Here is a 19,308-nt window from a genome sequence, read left to right as displayed (position 1 = left end):
TTAACGTAGAAACAATTCATTTTCAACGGATATATATAATGATTTTTTTTTTTTTAAAGTCGTCTCACAATTCAATTTATTCGTAGTTTAAATAAACAAATTATAATATTGTTTATTTAAAGGTACATATATCATATTCCATTATTAATCAATTATCAAAGAATGATTTGCTCTTCGGATGGAATCATCCTTCTTTGCTTCTTCCTTACTCGCCTGAAAGCTCAAAATGTGTCTTCTATCCCCAACGAGACTCAAGCCTTTAATGAATTCGTAAAAAGCTATAATCGGTCCTATGAAATAAGAGAACGGGACCAAAAAAAGAATATATTTCTTCGTAATCTACGACTTATTCGGCAGCATAATGCTAAACCAAATACAACATATAAAATGGGAGTGAATCAATTTACGGATGTGATTTGTAAGTAGTTAACTTCAATTATCATTGGACATGTCATGTTAGGGAGACCAGAACAGTTGCAACATGTTTTTTTTCTCGGAAACTTTGCCAAATGGATCCTTTTGGATCCACATTCTCTATGTATTCCAATTTCCGTTTTTTTTTTTTACAATGGCGCACAGAGATATAGCAACACACCCTCGTCGTTAAAAATGAGTCCTTCTCAATCCATCAAACGAATAAACGAGCTTTATTTAAATATTAATTTATATATAAATACTAGGATGTCCCCGTATTATAGATTTTACTCCGAATTATTTTATTAATACATATCAAGACAAACTCGCTAATTGTCTCCTAATTCCCATTTTTAATTTGTATTTAATATACATACTAACATCTACACTAATATAATATCATAGTACATATAATTTACCCGTTTTTAATCATATATTATAGTAGATTTGATGCACAAGTTGTGACGTTTCTACAAGTTGGAATTTCTTCGTCTTAAAACTTTAATTGCAAAATTGATCATTCTAATTATCAACGATTGATTGATACTATCCTTCCATTTTGATCTATTAAAAGTCATTGGTTATTTTGTATTTATGGGTAATGATATAACTGTGGGCATTTGAACTTCATAATACTTGTATTTTAGTCAAAAACTACACTATTAATATAGGGATAATCTATGGTAGTGGCTCTCAAGTGGGAGTATGCGTATCCCTGGGGTACGTGGAGGTACTCCAATATTTTACAGGTGATACGTTACTCAAGAACGTCCGCAGGAGGTGGACTGGGGGTGCTCTACAACCCATTCAAATAATTAAGGAATTTTTTTATTTCAATAGAAAATTTAAAACTTGATTTTTTATTTTTCTAAAAGATTGAATATTTGAAATTTAATTAAATTTTGTGTAAATAGCTAGGAATTTTATATTTTTATCCAAAAAAAAATTAATATTTGAAATTTTTTAAGTGAACAACTGTGGATTTTGGTTTATTTTCCAAAACAAATTAACTTTTGAGAATAAATGTGGAATTTTGAATCTCTTTTTCCAAAAATTTTAATTTTTCGTGAATAACTAAGGATTTTTGAATTTAAAAAAAAATTTGATATTTTGAAATTTTTTTTGAAATTTTTGGATTTATTTTCAAAAATAATTAACTTGTATTTTTGGATTTTATTTTCAAAAATATTAATTTTTTAAAAAATATTCAAATTTAATTTTTAATTTTTTTTTTTGGGATAAATTTAAAAACAAGCCCTTCTCGAAATATAATCCTATGAACACAACTGTCACTGAAGATAAATGGGGTACTTGGGTTATATAAATATATTAAAAGTGGAATACCATTAAAAAAAGGTTAAGAATCCTTGATCATTGGAATATTCAATAGTTGAATATTAACTTGTATAATTTGCTTGAAATTTAATTAAATTTTTCAAATTTGTATCCAAAACAATAAATTGTCACTGAAATTAGCTATGGATTTTTGAAATTTTTATCTGAAAAAGTCAGTATTTCATTTTTCTCTTCAAAAATTTTTATGTTTTCCAAAAAAAAAAAAAAAATTATATTAGATTTTTTTTGTCAACAATTCTGGATTATTGCAATTTGTTTCCAAAAATATTAATTTTTTAAATTAGCTGCGAATTTTTTGAAATTTTTTTTCAACAAATTTAATTTTTAAGCGAGGACCAAACTTTATTTTTTTTTTGGGATAAACTAATCATATCATAACTAAAAATACATTGTCCATACTTTTTTTTTTTTACATCAAAATTAGTTCATTAAAGTAGTGGAAAGAGAAAAACATTATATTAATTAATAATTAATTATAATTAGTTCCATTTAGGAAGGAAAACTCATCATTCCAGTATCAAACTGTGACTCAGAGGAGTTTTACTCTTCAACTACCAATGAATACGTCTTTACTCCAAACGCTGTCCAAGGAAGTGGATTGGCGGAACTCAAGCGCCATAGGAGAGGTTCGTGCACAGATGTTCTGCGGTTCTTGTTGGGCCTTTGCATTAGGTACTTATCACCAAACACATACACGGTTACGGTACCGGGTCTAGTGGTCCTTAGAGGCACTTCTCCTCAGTCCTACCCTTTCAAGTAGAAAATTGTAGTTACTACACATTTTCACTTCTAAAGTAATATAAATCCTATTGACGACCCTAATAGTCCCTAATTTTATAAGAAATTCGGAACTAATTAAAATAGGATCCGGATTACGGTGATTCCGAAACAATGAATGCCCCAATGTTTTTTCTATTAGTCTAGGTTTGATCTTATCTCATGGTAAACATTTAATTTAACGAGAGGTTTTGTGAAGATATTTATTTAAGACAATCATTTAAAAATACTGCTTGCCACAACTTTTATTCTCGATGTGATCCCTCACCTCTAATAGTTGCCTCAATACGAGGCCTAAATCCCTTAGCAAACCTTGACTATGTAGTCGTACTAAAGCTTGGTCCACTCTTTTATAATGGAAGTCTCTAGGGACAGGACACATCTGTAAGGAGTAGCACTCACACTCTCCTCCAGACATAATAATCCAATGGGTTCACGTCTGGAGAGGAGGGTGGACACATTTTGAGGGCTTAAAAGTCTGGAAAGTTATCTCTCAGTAAGGCTTGGGTCTTAGAGGTGCATTGACACGGAGCTCTGTCTTGAGTCAAAACAAAGTTATCCCTGAACTTTTATCTGGTTCAAGATTACACTTTCTTATCTAGAAGTACAATGAAAGCATCTATATTCAGTCACTCCTTCCTCTCCTCCAAAATGGGAGGATAGACTTCCTCTGTGCTAGCCACAACGTCCAACAACATCCTTCCAACTGGATTTGTTTGTTCTGAAGATATGTCTTGCACAAGTCGCATCCGAGCTCCTTTGATATGCGCCCATGGGGAACATGCTGTGTGAGAGAAGCTTCAAAATTTAATTCACTTGTTGCTCCATTTTATTTGTTCTTCTTTGTTTTGTTTTTAATTGAGTCGGAACTTTACAAAACGACTCTTGATTTAGACAACCCATTGTTCAACGAGTTTGAAGACAATCTACAAATAAATTTCCGATTTATTAAAATTTTAATTGAATGACCCACTAGATAAGATTCACTCTGTATTTAATTTTTAAGATTATTGTTATAATAATATTAGGCACGTCCTCAAATTTGTTGTATCTCACAACCTCTCATCAGTTGGTAGTTAGAAAATTCTTCCAACTATGAAATTATTATTCAATAATATGTAGGTGAGAACTGTTAAGAGTTTAATAGGAACGAATTCGAATCTTAGCAATCAGTATTAAGAATATATATTAGAGGAAAATAGATAGAAACAAACATCGAGATGAGTTGGGCTATGCCGTCTGGAATAACCCCACAATACAACTGTTCATGTCGATGTGAGTTCAAGCACAAATCAAGATGAATATAAGTGCTTCGTTCGATATATATAATAACTTTTTTATAACTTGGATTAAGTATTAAGCAATACTATAACCTTTTTAAGATACAAAAAGTCCCTCATATTATTGATCCGTAAAAGTTCGAGTTCTCGAATCCAGTTCAATTATTCTATCTTTTTAGATAATTCAATTTTACATATACAAAAACCGGGTACTTAGGACCCAAAACCCCTTCTATCTCTACTCTGAATATGTCCCGTTTTGGCTCTTTTCCTAAAGCCCCGCTCACGCTAAAATCAGTCCATTTAATTAATAAATTAATATTCACTTTTCTTAGCTCAAACCATTGCCTCCTATATTTATCTCAAATCCATGAATCTACCCATCCTCTCTGTACAACACCTGACATCTTGTGCATCAAACCCATATAACTGTGGGGGATCTGGAGGATGTGATGGGAGTATAAATGTGTTAGGTTACGCGTACATCTCTTTGTATGGACTGGCTCTGGAGAAGGATTACCCTTATATCTCAGGTGACACAGAGAATAGCGAGGAATGCACTTTTAGAAATAACAAGACACAAACACTTGCAAGGATATCAGGCTATGAAATTCTTCCATCCAATGACATGCTTGCCGTATTACAACATTTAGATAGAGTAGGACCTCTTACAGCCTCAGTGGACTCGAGTGCATTCTATTTATATAAATCTGGGATTCATGAAGGCTGTGACTTCACCAAGACCATCATTATTGATCATGAAGTTCAATTGGTGGGCTATGGGAATGACAGTGAGCTTGGACCCTATTGGTTGATTAGAAACTCTTGGGGGAAGAACTGGGGTGAAGAAGGATATATACGTCTTAAAAGATATTCATATGTAAAATGTGGCTATGATTTTTTACCATCCCTTGGGACAGGATGTCCAATGGATCTTCCCCAGTATGTATGTGGAAACTGTGGTATACTGTTCCAATTATCTTATCCAATAGGAGCTAGACTGGAAGACACAGCCCATCCCTTTTCAACATAAATTATATATGATGTATCTTTGTTTCAAATTAATTAATGAATTATCATTAATAGTAATGACTACGACAATAAAGAGAAAACTATAAATCAGTCTTGAGAGCATTAGAATTTTATAATTTGATACGGATATTGTATAATTCCAAGACATTGATATGGAAATACAACTGCTGGAATTCAAACTCTACATATTAATAGAAGTGAGTAAGAGATTATTATATTAATTAAAAATGTGATCCCTTAGTCTCTTAGGGGCCTAGATCGGCGGAGGTTATAGTATAGGATTATAAAGATATCAACAATCCAGTGCTCTTTCATCCTGGTGCTGCGGCTCTTGGATGGGGGTTCGTAAACAGAAACCTTTCAGTTCAGTGAAGTATTGTTTTATTAAATCCAGTTCAAGGCTCCAATGTACGTCTTAAGATGCCCAAAGGATGATTGAAATGATGGCTAACCATATTTTTTGTTTGCTACATGTATAATTAGAATTGAAGTGCAACTTTTTAATACATTTGAAGGAGATCTTTAACTTGGCATTAGGAGGGTTTTAGGAGAAAATTGTAAAATTAAGATAAAATGAATAATTAAAACAATGTTAGCCTCATTTTAGATGTCAAAAAGTATTTGCAACTCTCAATGTTTTATTCTCTGGTATAAATTCTCTGAGTGTAAAAGGTTGCCGACTCCTGGGCTAACAGGAAAAACCTCTTCCAGGACCAAAACCCCTCAAGACACAATATATTAAATTTATGTTGTAAATATTTCTCAGAATTAGTTAATCAAAAGTCCACAAGGTTTTTGTTCCATTTTTCGATCAACTATTGAATTTGTTTACAAATGCTCGTTAATGATTAGTCATTCATATTCAGTTAGCTTCTATGACAAGAGTGCAATTATCAAGGGGGAATACATGACTCCTCCCGCCCCCCTTGATCATACCGTAAGATATGGAATGTGATTTTTGTAGAGCACGAGGAGAAGGAAGGAGTGAAACTCATAGTAAGTGATCTAAATCGTGTGTATTCGTTAGCTGGCCAGTTTTTTTGGAATGGGTAATTTGAAGAATGATTTTTCATTTCCTTAGCAGTTGTCATTATTATTTAATTACTGAGTACTTGAACATCCTTTCCAGAATCGATTCAATTATTTTCAAAACCGGATTGAACATTCGTGTGTGCCCATAAAAGACGGAGTGCAACCGAGAGGATTTGTTGCAAAGTTATAATCCGAGTCCTTGTTGGACTCGGATTATAATTGAATGATCGACATTGGAGTGCTTTTTGTTAATGGGAATGTCCTTGTATATTTCTTTCTTCCCCCCCTCCCTTGTCACAGCCGATCTTCTCCAAAAACATTCTTCAAATTGTCAGGGGAACCATGTTGATTTTCGGTTTCTTTTTATTTCACCTGCCCATTATACACACGATTTTCATCACTGCTTATAGTATCACAAAATTTTGACTCTGTTTAATATGAACTGTTTTTATGATTTTGAAGGGATATAAAATATTACTGCAATAGAGAGGAGAACTTTTATGATATAAAATACCAATAGTGCAGGAGAAATATTATTCTGAGGGTGAAGTTAACACCATGAAAACCCATTAACACTTTAATTTAACTTATCATCATAATATATATATATATAAACAATATGAAGGGAAAGAAACCGAACCAAAAATAGAGTCAAAAATAATTCCAAACACCACGTTATGCGTTTACCCCCTGTACTCTAATTGAGTTATTATAGGTAAAGTGTGAATTATTGTTACCTATTTTTTTAATATCATGGTTTTTTAAGAATCAATTTTATTTTAATTATTCATCATAATGATTTCTGCTTAGTTTATAGATTTAAGTCATGAAGACACATATGATTCGTCAATTTTCATCTCTAATAACATTTGTACACACTATGAGCGGAATTCGTAAGATTTAATATTAATCATGACAAGTAATTTTGCCTCGAACATTTTTGCCGCCTACATTTTTGCCAAAGTAGATTTTGCCGACTGTCATATTCGCCACCTTTGTATATGGTTGGTTCAACTTTACAGCTGTATCTCCATCATTTTAATTATATAGCTGGTAGAAGAAAAAAAAAAGAAATAGTCAATTAGATATAATTCTATTTGGAGGAGCATGTCCTCCAATCATGCAATCACATGCAATAAAAAACATTTTTTCGAATGACCTGATGGTCAACCCATTTCAACTTTGTACAATAATATAGCAATAATTTTGTTCGTAGTTGTGATTTTATATCAACATCAAGTGGTGTTTAAAATACCCTTCCATTTTGGGATACTATTTGAAATCCCAAAATATGGATCGACTCAATTTATACCATGACCGGAAGTTACGCCCTGTGCAGTTTCGCTTCTGCGGAAGTTTCCCCCTCATATATAAATGTATCTTCCACCTATAATTTAAGGTCATCCCTTACTTCAACTTGAAGTCCTTCGTAATTAATTACTCAAATTATGGCATTTGAGTACTTAAAACTAAATAATTATTCTTTCTTATTATAATGAATTCGAAACGTTTGATATATTCTATTTTAAAATATATTAATATTGAATTAAATGCAACAATGAAACAACTCGGGGAGTAACATCCTAGAACCATTTTATACAATTCAAAATCAAAAAAGAACAGGACTGACTGTCAAATGGTAGAGTTATGATTACTAGATATGTTCTTTTAGTAGGAACGCATAGAGAAGGCGGGAGCAAAAAGTTTGATTCACTTGAATTAAGACCCTTGTTAACATCATCTGCCTGTTATATATTTTTGAGGGAGAAAATTAATTAGAACGATAAAGAAGAAAATCTTCTACATTTAAAATAACATTTGTGCAGGGATATTCTTCTTTGAGAGGGAGATGTTAACAGCTCTACGACTTATTAAATAATGAAAGAAGGAAAAAAAGAGGAAAGAGCGCACACTCAGCCGTTTTTCCTTTTGCAACTGCTCACGGCGTTACTTTACTAACACAAAAATACTCTATGTATTTTGTTGTCTGCCATGGAGTCCCTCCTCTCCTTTGATACGTCATGGGTATTTCATAATTTCTTTTATTTGATAAACACATAGATTAATAAGTCATTCTATACTTATGCTTTGATTTCAGAAGAACAGAAATACAATTTCTTGTTGATCCCTCGACCTTTAAATAGTATAAATATTGGCCATTTTATTATTTCCTTAAAGAAACTTTGGCTATTTCTTTATCTTTTAATAAAATATGACTAAGCAAATTTTTGGACCTCTTTTCTGTTTCTTTTAGAAAAATTCGCGCGATACAATCAAAGTAACGACGTGCTACGACGATCCTATGTCAATCATTTACTTATTTTTTTCCCTTTTTTTCTTCTTCTCCTAACAATATAATTAATCATTTCGATATTTTAGTTCGAAACAATAATATAATAGCGTCAAAAAGGTGGCGAGTATGTAATGTGGCAAAATATCCAATGGCCAATTTACAAGCGGCAAAAGTAGAGAGAGTGAAATTTTTCGTGGCAGAATTACATAGAATCTATATTGATAAACATATTTGTGATAGTACAATGCAACTCTCAAGATGTTAATGAGAACAACTGCCAATACTTACGTAGGGGACAAAAAATATCCAACTTCATTTATTCGGGTAAAAACCGGACAAGTGTATTTTTTTATTAGAGTAATATTACATTTAAAATTCATATTTTTTGTTTATTAGGAAACATTTGTAAGTAGTCATTATGGAAATTATTTTTTGAAAAGCTAATCGTAAGGCATTGAAACTTCCTATTTTGAACTTGAATCTCCTACCGAACAACAACCACACTATATACTCATCAGCAAGTGAGTACTTTATAAATATACTAGCTGGAGTAACTGGCATGTGGACATCAGACAGACAAACAAACCAACTTTGTTTTATTGATATAGAAGTTATGGGGTACTATGAAACAAAAACAAAATCACCTATATTTTTTTACCTTTCATATTCGTGATGTTTAAACTTTCACAGTAGATTGTCCTTGATAATGTGCATCAAAAAATATCTGTTCCTGTCCTTTGTTTCGCCCAGTTTTATTTTATTTTTTGTATAAAATATGTATATTCAATTCTTTTGGCCATTATAATTGGAATACCAACACATATTTTCCTTCTTCAACCGTAATGAAGATACATACTAAGACTTACTTGCTAATCCTCTTCTTCTTTCCTTTACCTAATTCTCTTTTTTAATTCGTATTCAATATACGTCCTCCCTTTTTATGTTTGTACAATAATTCATTTTTTGGATTTTTAATTTTCTTTTTTTTGGTGCATTTTTGAATTAACAGCCATATCTTTAAAAAACTTTGAGGCACGGGTAATCGATTTTGTTCTATGAAAAAAATGAGAGCTTATTAGAGAAAAAAAACCTTTACTCCCAGAGCCAAGGAATCTGGTCTGATCAGAATGAAACATAGCCCTAGCTATATATATATAGATTTCTGAACAACTTTTATTTTAGGCCTAAAGTCTTTATCTTTCTCCATTCTTGAAAGTTAAATCCATATGCGTTTCAATTGGGGGACTTTGTTAAGGAAGAATATTAGTATATATCATTGTTTTTCATTTTCTAATAAATAGAATTAGTTTTATCCTTACAAAAATGTCAACTCTATTCTTGCAATAAAATTAATGTATTTATATTTATCGTATCTTATTTCATATTTATAACTGAAAGCTCATTAATATATTGAAGAACTCCGGATATGGCTAATATGAGCAACTTTTTCAAACTCACACTGAAGGAAAAGAAAACCGACTATAGACAATGCTTTGGAGAAGAGACTTTTCATGAGATCAGCAGAAATCAGCTCTGACAAGGGATGAGGGACAAAAGGACATACGCAATAATTAATTCAATTTCGATCCACAATTATAATCTGAATCTAATAAGGACTTAGAAATATAACTCTATAACAAATCCTCGAGGTTAACCACCGTCTTATATGAGCAAACGCAAATGTTCGATCCGGTTTGAATATAAAGGGGTTGGAAGCAAAATGCTGACTGTTAATAAGTACTAATTATGAAACTATAATAGAGAGAGGTTTTGTGATTTTTTCCTGCAAATTCCAAATCTCCTGTCTTTTATATATAAGTAAACAATAATAAAAATTTCTCAAATCTTTCATCATGACTGAGCAAGAAGCAAAAAGTCAGAGGATCTCAGACCTTCTGGATGCCAAAATTGAGGTGGCAGAGAGTATGGACATTGTGAAGCACTCCAAGAGCCTCATTTTCAAGGTGACCAAGATGAAAAAGGATGGAAAAGACCTCTCAAGGAAAGAAGGAAGTGGGGGACACAACTTGAACAGGGATTCTGAGTTTTTGAGGAACCTGAAGAAGAAGATTAACAAGGATCACACTAAATCCATGAATCACCTTTCTAACGAGTTTGACGTAGACGATACTGCTATGGCTGCAGGCCACCTACCCAGAGGTCAACTATATGTGGACACAGGATGGTGCACCCTCTAACACATCGGTCAAAGGAAGTTATGCAATGGCTAATTTTTGGCCCAAGGACATGTGGCCATCATCTTCGCCATATTTGAACATGCTGGGCTTTGCTGTCTGGGGCACTTTGGAGAGGGTGAATAAACGGACATCTCCCCCGAACGTGTACTCCCTGAAGGCCGCATTATGAAGGAGTAGAACAACATGTACGAGAAGTTCATCATCAAACCCTGCAAGGCTTTCCTCATCCATGTGGAGGCTGTGATTGCTTCTGAGGGCGGCCATATTGAGTGAGCATGTTCACCAAGGTCGTGTCTCAAAGTTTTGTTGAAAAATTTCAAAATTATTTATCAAAAAATAAAATATTGACATTTTTTTTAAAATCAGTCATTCAGTCTACGTTTTGCGTCCGAACCTTCTACATATTAATAATTATAGCTTATCGTTTTTATTTAGCTACTAATTAGGCAATAATGCATAAACATGCATTATGAATATTTTTGCCAGGTCTGAATGCGTCTTTTATAAATTGAGGATTTGTAAGCATCACGCTAATACCAGATATATCCACAAAGCCAAGTTATTACCCATATTAAAATATTACCACGTGATATTTTAATCAAGTCTTCGCATGTCGGAATAAAATTTGAAAAAGTAATAGTGTCAATAATTTTTGGGGTTAAGCCCCCAAAAAAAAACAAACAACAACTATGTAAGTTAGCAACGCCCAACGGTGGCACAATTAGTTTGATTAAAACATAACCAAAAGATCTTGTCATTTACTGTGAAATATCAAAACAAAGTAACTCTTGACTAAATAGTAAAACGTATATTACGTAGGTATTTCTTAGGGGTGCATATCACCCCATAAAGTACTTTTCATCTATCCTATGATTTTTTTTTGATAATTTTTTTAAATTTTGAATATGATGCACAGACCTTTAGCTTCACACCCTAAAATTCAATCTGTTTTAAAAATATAATACACACACTAAAAAATTAATGCCTTTACAAACATCTAGACAGACAAACTTTTATTTAACTAAGTAATCATATTTTGGTTCCAACATTTAGTTTTATACTTTTTTCAGTCTGCACTCGTGACTTTGGTTATTCTTGTGAGGTCAGAGTGGAAAAGAATGGAATACGAACGTTTAAAAACTGTGAGGATTGCTTAATTAGAGGTATGTAAACAGTGAGTCTTAGAGCAAGGGTTAGTTTATACATGCCCTATTGGTTCGTCTTCCTTTTTTAACAAACTAATGACACTATTTTTCAATAAGTAAAATACTTTGAAACTGAAAAAGAAAATTTAATTTAAGCAATTCCGCCTATTAACGCAAAAAACAAAAAAGGACCTTCAAGGGGAGGGATTGTCGTCAAATATATCATTAATAACTTTGACAATAGTAGGCATCAACAACAGACAAACGTTGCTTGTGATATATATTTTTGAATGATTAATATGGGGTAGTAATCTACGTTTTTATGAGCATACCCAAACGTAATTATTCAATACTTATATATTATATCCAAAAAATGAAGTAATGATCAAAACAGCGTGTTCCCAGAAGCAGCATCAACAAAATAGCACAGTAAAAATGCTTAAGATTTACAACCAAATATATATATAAATATCAAATCTTAAATTTTGTAGAAAAAAATTTCAAAATCCATAGTTATTAATAAAAATTAAATTTTTGAAAAAAATAGACAAATCAATTCTTAGAGAAAAATTCCAAATTTAAAAATCCTCAGCCATTCAAAAAAATTTACTTTTTTTGAAATAAATTTCCAAAATCCAAAGATATTTTTTCATTTCTTTATTTTATAATATTTAATTATTTATATTTTTGGAAAAAACACTCAAAAATAAAATAAAATTTTTTGCATTGCTGTATAATTTGCTTGAATGATGAAAAACTATTCTAGTAAAAAAAAAAAAAAAAAAAAAAAAACTTGTAATCGGATTACATCCCACCACCCCCTGAATACAGTCCAATATCTCACAACTCCAAATTTGTGCAATGTTAATAATTATGTATGGATCCAGAATTGAATCTCAACACAAGTTTATATCATTTTATTTTCATTTTAGAATGCTTATCTCCGTTCACACATTCCTGTAGCACTTCCATTTTCTACAAGGGAGACACTTTTTGGCCATTCCAAGACAATGCATTTTGCAGAAAAAAAGGAACTCAATATATCGGGACCTCATGCTCCTGCAAATCTTCTCAGAGAGTACTGAAAACCCCCGCCGTAGCGTGTGACAAAACTACAGAAGGAATTCCTTGTAAATTCCCCTTCAAGTATAAGGGAGTCACTTACAGTAGCTGTGCCAATGTGGCCCATACAACAGTTTGGTGTGCAACGTCCTACTATAAGGGTGGAAACATTGCACATTCATGGGGTAACTGTGATCCAACATGTCAAAGTAGGGTTTTCAATTTGAATAAAAAACAAATATAATAAAATAATCATGAAAAAATCATTCAGATCAATCAAATATTGAAACACCAAGGGTCTGCAAGACACAGAAAGGTACCAATTGCAGGATACCGTTTAAATATTATGGCAGAACATTTAATGGATGTACAAAATACAAAAATGGTAATTACTATTGTCTTGAAGAAAATAGTGGAGCTATAGAAATATGCAATGATGACTGTCAAAGTATGACTACTAGGCCAGTTTGTTTTTTGACTTTTTTTCGAATTTTGATTACAGTTGGATCGGAAAAATGGAATATCAGAAAAAAAAAATCAGCAATTTATAACATGAAAAATGTTTCTAGAAGCTATTTGATGAAAAATATCTAAAAATGTATTCTGACTTTCAATATTAACCATATTAATAGTATTTGCCTTTTTTGTTCACTTCATCGAGATAAAAAACCTCAAGACCAAAAAGAAAGAAAATGCAATTTTGAATTGAAAATTCTTATTCAAAATGACAACTTTTTAGCTATAGCCGTAACAACAATTTAAAAAAAAGTAAAAAATCAAACTGCTCAATCACCAAAACTTTTATCAAATATATTAAAAACTATCTTTCTTTTAGAAACCAACTCAAAATGGACATAATACACTCTTTGATAGAAAAATATTTAAAATTGAAAAAATATTTATACTTCTAACTTTTGTAATTATCCAATTAAATAAAAATGTCGAATCACATCATCAATTGCTTCAAATTCAGAAAAGATAGGCAACAAACTGACCCAAAAAAGTTTCTTCCTATCCGTCTTGTAAATACAATTAGTTCCAAAAAAACTGGCATAACATCATGAAGGAATAAATGATGGGTCAAATGTAAGTCAAGTAGAGTCAAATCGATAATAACAATTTAAAAAAAAGTAACATATCCTTAATTTCTATCTCAAAAGTAATGTAGAGAGTATGAATAATAATTGCTGATAATTTAGTTACCAGTCAGAGAAGACCGGCTATAAGATAAATACTTAAAATCTCATTCAGTTGTTGTGCAAAAAACATGAGGTATATTTTATTAAATAGACTCATCTCATATACTTATTCACATACATCTCATGAGGCTCTCTTGAAATTCCAAACTTTGTCTAAGGCATCCTCTCCAAACCAAAAAAAAGGAGAGGATATTTTATTTCTATTTGAAGTCCTTATAATATTGACTCTAAATAGAGATCCCAAAAATAACAGTTCACCTCTAGTAATTCCGTCTAACCCACCTCTACTCATCCCCATTCTAAGCAATGTTACAACTTAACCGCCCTCTATTGATAGAAAACCAAAAGAAAAAAGAAGGAAAACCAAACTTAGGCATTTATCACCAACCTCAAGATCAATTGGATCTACAACATATGTACTCATCCATATTCGTACCTAAATTTACCTATAGATAGGTAATTAACGTTATGAAGATGGTTAATTAATATTGGACATGTATCATCCCAATAAAGAATGAATTAAAGCAAAAGCAGTTGGAGGACCAAGGAATGGAAAATAACCATACAAGAACACTCTCTTGGCGACATGGTGTATCTCCATAAATTATTCTTCCAAATTTGTCGCTAGAGGGAGGGACAAGAGAACTTGAGTCTACTACGGATGAAAAAGGAGTGTGAGTCTTGGAAAAGTTTTATAATTTCCCTAAAAAAAATCCCTAGAATCAAGCTTGGAAATGGTCTTAACTACTGACATAGAAAATTCAGGATCCATGTACTCCAAATTCGCTTAACTCTCCCATTCTCTGCAAGATTTCTACCAAAAGAATTCCTTGTGTGTGAGTTCAAATTGAGGAGACTCCGAGTGAAGAGGCATACTTACCTGGCTAGGAGGTTAACTGTGATCAAGAAGGCAGTTCCTCAGGGGTGAGGGCCTTCCATTGCACTATTCGGTGGGCTTGACCTCCTCCATTATCCCAAATGTGGATAACTGGATAGCATTATTTCTGGTAGTGGGGATCTGCGTGCGCGCTAATCCCCTCAAAAATAACTAATGAAACTCAAATAGCAAATGCTTACATCCTATCAACTAATCTTTTAACCCTTTCTACCTAAAGTCTATTCAAAGAAACAGACAGTGAAATCTCATCCCTTAGTGAATCATTTTTATGTTTTTTCATAAGCAATATATGATATGTATAATACATTTTGTAGATAAGTTTCTATTGTACTCTAATAGGTAGGATACCCATTTCATCATCATCCCAATTATCTTACATATTTATAGAAATGTCACAGGATAACTTTAGACTTGGAGTCCAGCTTCCTATGAAATTTTTTGAATCAAACTGAAAATTCACTTGAGAAATGACCAAAAATGTTACAACCCTTTTTTCAATGAATTTCGGATAAGTGGGTAATTAATGAAGGAATAAATGATGGGTCAAATGTAAGTCAAGTAGAGTCAAATCGATAATAACAATTTAAAAAAAAAGTAACATATCCTTAATTTCTATCTCAAAAGTAATGTAGAGAGTATGAATAATAATTGCTGATAATTTAGTTACCAGTCAGAGAAGACTGGCTATAAGATAAATACTTAAAATCTCATTCAGTTGTTTCTTACACACGGAAATCTTTAGTAAAAGGCGAAAGATTTATTCGTGATGTGCAAAAAACATGAGGTATATTTTATTAAATAGACTCATCTCATATACTTATTCACATACATCTCATGAGGCTCTCTTGAAATTCCAAACTTTGTCTAAGGCATCCTCTCCAAACCAAAAAAAAAAGGAGAGGATATTTTATTTCTATTTGAAGTCCTTATAATATTGACTCTAAATAGAGATCCCAAAAATAACAGTTCACCTCTAGTAATTCCGTCTAACCCACCTCTACTCATCCCCATTCTAAGCAATGTTACAACTTAACCGCCCTCTATTGATAGAAAACCAAAAGAAAAAAGAAGGAAAACCAAACTTAGGTATTTATCACCAACCTCAAGATCAATTGGATCTACAACATATGTACTCATCCATATTCGTACCTAAATTTACCTATAGATAGGTAATTAACGTTATGAAGATGGTTAATTAATATTGGACATGTATCATCCCAATAAAGAATGAATTAAAGCAAAAGCAGTTGGAGGACCAAGGAATGGAAAATAACCATACAAGAACACTCTCTTGGCGACATGGTGTATCTCCATAAATTATTCTTCCAAATTTGTCGCTAGAGGGAGGGACAAGAGAACTTGAGTCTACTACGGATGAAAAAGGAGTGTGAGTCTTGGAAAAAGTTTTATAATTTCCCTAAAAAAAATCCCTAGAATCAAGCTTGGAAATGGTCTTAACTACTGACATAGAAAATTCAGGATCCATGTACTCCAAATTCGCTTAACTCTCCCATTCTCTGCAAGATTTCTACCAAAAGAATTCCTTGTGTGTGAGTTCAAATTGAGGAGACTCCGAGTGAAGAGGCATACTTACCTGGCTAGGAGGTTAACTGTGATCAAGAAGGCAGTTCCTCAGGGGTGAGGGCCTTCCATTGCACTATTCGGTGGGCTTGACCTCCTCCATTATCCCAAATGTGGATAACTGGATAGCATTATTTCTGGTAGTGGGGATCTGCGTGCGCGCTAATCCCCTCAAAAATAACTAATGAAACTCAAATAGCAAATGCTTACATCCTATCAACTAATCTTTTAACCCTTTCTACCTAAAGTCTATTCAAAGAAACAGACAGTGAAATCTCATCCCTTAGTGAATCATTTTTATGTTTTTTCATAAGCAATATATGATATGTATAATACATTTTGTAGATAAGTTTCTATTGTACTCTAATAGGTAGGATACCCATTTCATCATCATCCCAATTATCTTACATATTTATAGAAATGTCACAGGATAACTTTAGACTTGGAGTCCAGCTTCCTATGAAATTTTTTGAATCAAACTGAAAATTCACTTGAGAAATGACCAAAAATGTTACAACCCTTTTTTCAATGAATTTCGGATAAGTGGGTAATTAATGAAGGAATAAATGATGGGTCAAATGTAAGTCAAGTAGAGTCAAATCGATAATAACAATTTAAAAAAAAAGTAACATATCCTTAATTTCTATCTCAAAAGTAATGTAGAGAGTATGAATAATAATTGCTGATAATTTAGTTACCAGTCAGAGAAGACTGGCTATAAGATAAATACTTAAAATCTCATTCAGTTGTTTCTTACACACGGAAATCTTTAGTAAAAGGCGAAAGATTTATTCGTGATGTGCAAAAAACATGAGGTATATTTTATTAAATAGACTCATCTCATATACTTATTCACATACATCTCATGAGGCTCTCTTGAAATTCCAAACTTTGTCTAAGGCATCCTCTCCAAACCAAAAAAAAAAGGAGAGGATATTTTATTTCTATTTGAAGTCCTTATAATATTGACTCTAAATAGAGATCCAAAAATAACAGTTCACCTCTAGTAATTCCGTCTAACCCACCTCTACTCATCCCCATTCTAAGCAATGTTACAACTTAACCGCCCTCTATTGATAGAAAACCAAAAGAAAAAAGAAGGAAAACCAAACTTAGGTATTTATCACCAACCTCAAGATCAATTGGATCTACAACATATGTACTCATCCATATTCGTACCTAAATTTACCTATAGATAGGTAATTAACGTTATGAAGATGGTTAATTAATATTGGACATGTATCATCCCAATAAAGAATGAATTAAAGCAAAAGCAGTTGGAGGACCAAGGAATGGAAAATAACCATACAAGAACACTCTCTTGGCGACATGGTGTATCTCCATAAATTATTCTTCCAAATTTGTCGCTAGAGGGAGGGACAAGAGAACTTGAGTCTACTACGGATGAAAAAGGAGTGTGAGTCTTGGAAAAAGTTTTATAATTTCCCTAAAAAAATCCCTAGAATCAAGCTTGGAAATGGTCTTAACTACTGACATAGAAAATTCAGGATCCATGTACTCCAAATTCGCTTAACTCTCCCATTCTCTGCAAGATTTCTACCAAAAGAATTCCTTGTGTGTGAGTTCAAATTGAGGAGACTCCGAGTGAAGAGGCATACTTACCTGGCTAGGAGGTTAACTGTGATCAAGAAGGCAGTTCCTCAGGGGTGAGGGCCTTCCATTGCACTATTCGGTGGGCTTGACCTCCTCCATTATCCCAAATGTGGATAACTGGATAGCATTATTTCTGGTAGTGGGGATCTGCGTGCGCGCTAATCCCCTCAAAAATAACTAATGAAACTCAAATAGCAAATGCTTACATCCTATCAACTAATCTTTTAACCCTTTCTACCTAAAGTCTATTCAAAGAAACAGACAGTGAAATCTCATCCCTTAGTGAATCATTTTTATGTTTTTTCATAAGCAATATATGATATGTATAATACATTTTGTAGATAAGTTTCTATTGTACTCTAATAGGTAGGATACCCATTTCATCATCATCCCAATTATCTTACATATTTATAGAAATGTCACAGGATAACTTTAGACTTGGAGTCCAGCTTCCTATGAAATTTTTTGAATCAAACTGAAAATTCACTTGAGAAATGACCAAAAATGTTACAACCCTTTTTTCAATGAATTTCGGATAAGTGGGTAATTAATGAAGGAATAAATGATGGGTCAAATGTAAGTCAAGTAGAGTCAAATCGATAATAACAATTTAAAAAAAGTAACATATCCTTAATTTCTATCTCAAAAGTAATGTAGAGAGTATGAATAATAATTGCTGATAATTTAGTTACCAGTCAGAGAAGACTGGCTATAAGATAAATACTTAAAATCTCATTCAGTTGTTTCTTACACACGGAAATCTTTAGTAAAAGGCGAAAGATTTATTCGTGATGTGCAAAAACATGAGGTATATTTTATTAAATAGACTCATCTCATATACTTATTCACATACATCTCATGAGGCTCTCTTGAAATTCCAAACTTTGTCTAAGGCATCCTCTCCAAACCAAAAAAAAAAGGAGAGGATATTTTATTTCTATTTGAAGTCCTTATAATATTGACTCTAAATAGAGATCCAAAAATAACAGTTCACCTCTAGTAATTCCGTCTAACCCACCTCTACTCATCCCCATTCTAAGCAATGTTACAACTTAACCGCCCTCTATTGATAGAAAACCAAAAGAAAAAAGAAGGAAAACCAAACTTAGGTATTTATCACCAACCTCAAGATCAATTGGATCTACAACATATGTACTCATCCATATTCGTACCTAAATTTACCTATAGATAGGTAATTAACGTTATGAAGATGGTTAATTAATATTGGACATGTATCATCCCAATAAAGAATGAATTAAAGCAAAAGCAGTTGGAGGACCAAGGAATGGAAAATAACCATACAAGAACACTCTCTTGGCGACATGGTGTATCTCCATAAATTATTCTTCCAAATTTGTCGCTAGAGGGAGGGACAAGAGAACTTGAGTCTACTACGGATGAAAAAGGAGTGTGAGTCTTGGAAAAAG

General features: G+C 32.5%; 1 protein-coding gene and 6 non-coding genes across 20 annotated transcripts; 4 read left to right on the top strand and 3 right to left on the bottom strand.

Moving 5' to 3' along the window:
- Window positions 1–13: 13 nt before the first annotated feature.
- Window positions 14–13,543, top strand: LOC121124595 (cathepsin L-like proteinase). Of its 14 annotated transcripts, none has more exons than XM_071890913.1 (13): window positions 14–418; window positions 2,254–2,442; window positions 4,163–5,056; window positions 5,109–5,200; window positions 5,254–5,332; window positions 6,517–6,606; window positions 6,702–6,784; window positions 8,425–8,508; window positions 8,581–8,705; window positions 11,453–11,545; window positions 12,460–12,798; window positions 12,861–13,037; window positions 13,425–13,543. In XM_071890913.1, exons 1-3 carry the CDS (start codon window positions 163–165, stop codon window positions 4,858–4,860), a joined length of 1,143 nt encoding a protein of 380 aa, XP_071747014.1. In that variant the 5' UTR covers window positions 14–162; the 3' UTR covers window positions 4,861–5,056; window positions 5,109–5,200; window positions 5,254–5,332; window positions 6,517–6,606; window positions 6,702–6,784; window positions 8,425–8,508; window positions 8,581–8,705; window positions 11,453–11,545; window positions 12,460–12,798; window positions 12,861–13,037; window positions 13,425–13,543. The 14 variants fall into 14 exon arrangements, with proteins under 14 accessions (XP_071747014.1, XP_071747022.1, XP_071747013.1 ...); XM_071890921.1 differs by having other exon boundaries at window positions 5,101–5,200; window positions 6,709–6,784; XM_071890912.1 differs by having other exon boundaries at window positions 5,101–5,200.
- Window positions 13,544–14,660: 1,117 nt separating this feature from the next.
- LOC121124967 (U1 spliceosomal RNA) lies at window positions 14,661–14,827 on the top strand. Its single transcript, XR_005866500.1, has one exon. It is a non-coding gene; the product is annotated as a U1 spliceosomal RNA (small nuclear RNA).
- Window positions 14,828–15,351: 524 nt separating this feature from the next.
- Window positions 15,352–15,472, bottom strand: LOC121124911 (U5 spliceosomal RNA). Its single transcript, XR_005866447.1, has one exon. It is a non-coding gene; the product is annotated as a U5 spliceosomal RNA (small nuclear RNA).
- Window positions 15,473–16,272: 800 nt separating this feature from the next.
- LOC121124966 (U1 spliceosomal RNA) lies at window positions 16,273–16,439 on the top strand. The gene has a single exon (XR_005866499.1). It is a non-coding gene; the product is annotated as a U1 spliceosomal RNA (small nuclear RNA).
- A 524-nt stretch (window positions 16,440–16,963) lies between these two features.
- LOC121124910 (U5 spliceosomal RNA) lies at window positions 16,964–17,084 on the bottom strand. Its single transcript, XR_005866446.1, has one exon. It is a non-coding gene; the product is annotated as a U5 spliceosomal RNA (small nuclear RNA).
- A 798-nt stretch (window positions 17,085–17,882) lies between these two features.
- Window positions 17,883–18,049, top strand: LOC121124965 (U1 spliceosomal RNA). The gene has a single exon (XR_005866498.1). It is a non-coding gene; the product is annotated as a U1 spliceosomal RNA (small nuclear RNA).
- A 522-nt stretch (window positions 18,050–18,571) lies between these two features.
- On the bottom strand, window positions 18,572–18,691 carry LOC121124932 (U5 spliceosomal RNA). The gene has a single exon (XR_005866467.1). It is a non-coding gene; the product is annotated as a U5 spliceosomal RNA (small nuclear RNA).
- Window positions 18,692–19,308: the final 617 nt, after the last annotated feature.

This window comes from Lepeophtheirus salmonis, chromosome 9 (genome assembly GCF_016086655.4).
Source record: "Lepeophtheirus salmonis chromosome 9, UVic_Lsal_1.4, whole genome shotgun sequence".
NCBI lineage: Eukaryota > Metazoa > Arthropoda > Copepoda > Siphonostomatoida > Caligidae > Lepeophtheirus > Lepeophtheirus salmonis.
The sequence above is the reverse complement of the archived record's forward strand: the minus strand, read 5'-3'. Positions and strand labels throughout refer to the sequence as shown.

Excerpts from the sequence above, each read along its gene's own strand:
- LOC121124595 (XM_071890923.1), top strand. The coding sequence starts at position 163 with ATGATTTGCTCTTCGGATGGAATCATCCTTCTTTGCTTCTTCCTTACT. Across the intron at positions 419-2,253 it reads TCAATTTACGGATGTGATTT|TTCCATTTAGGAAGGAAAAC; the intron begins GTAAGTAGTTAA and ends AATTATAATTAG. Across the intron at positions 2,443-4,162 it reads TTGTTGGGCCTTTGCATTAG|CTCAAACCATTGCCTCCTAT; the intron begins GTACTTATCACC and ends CACTTTTCTTAG.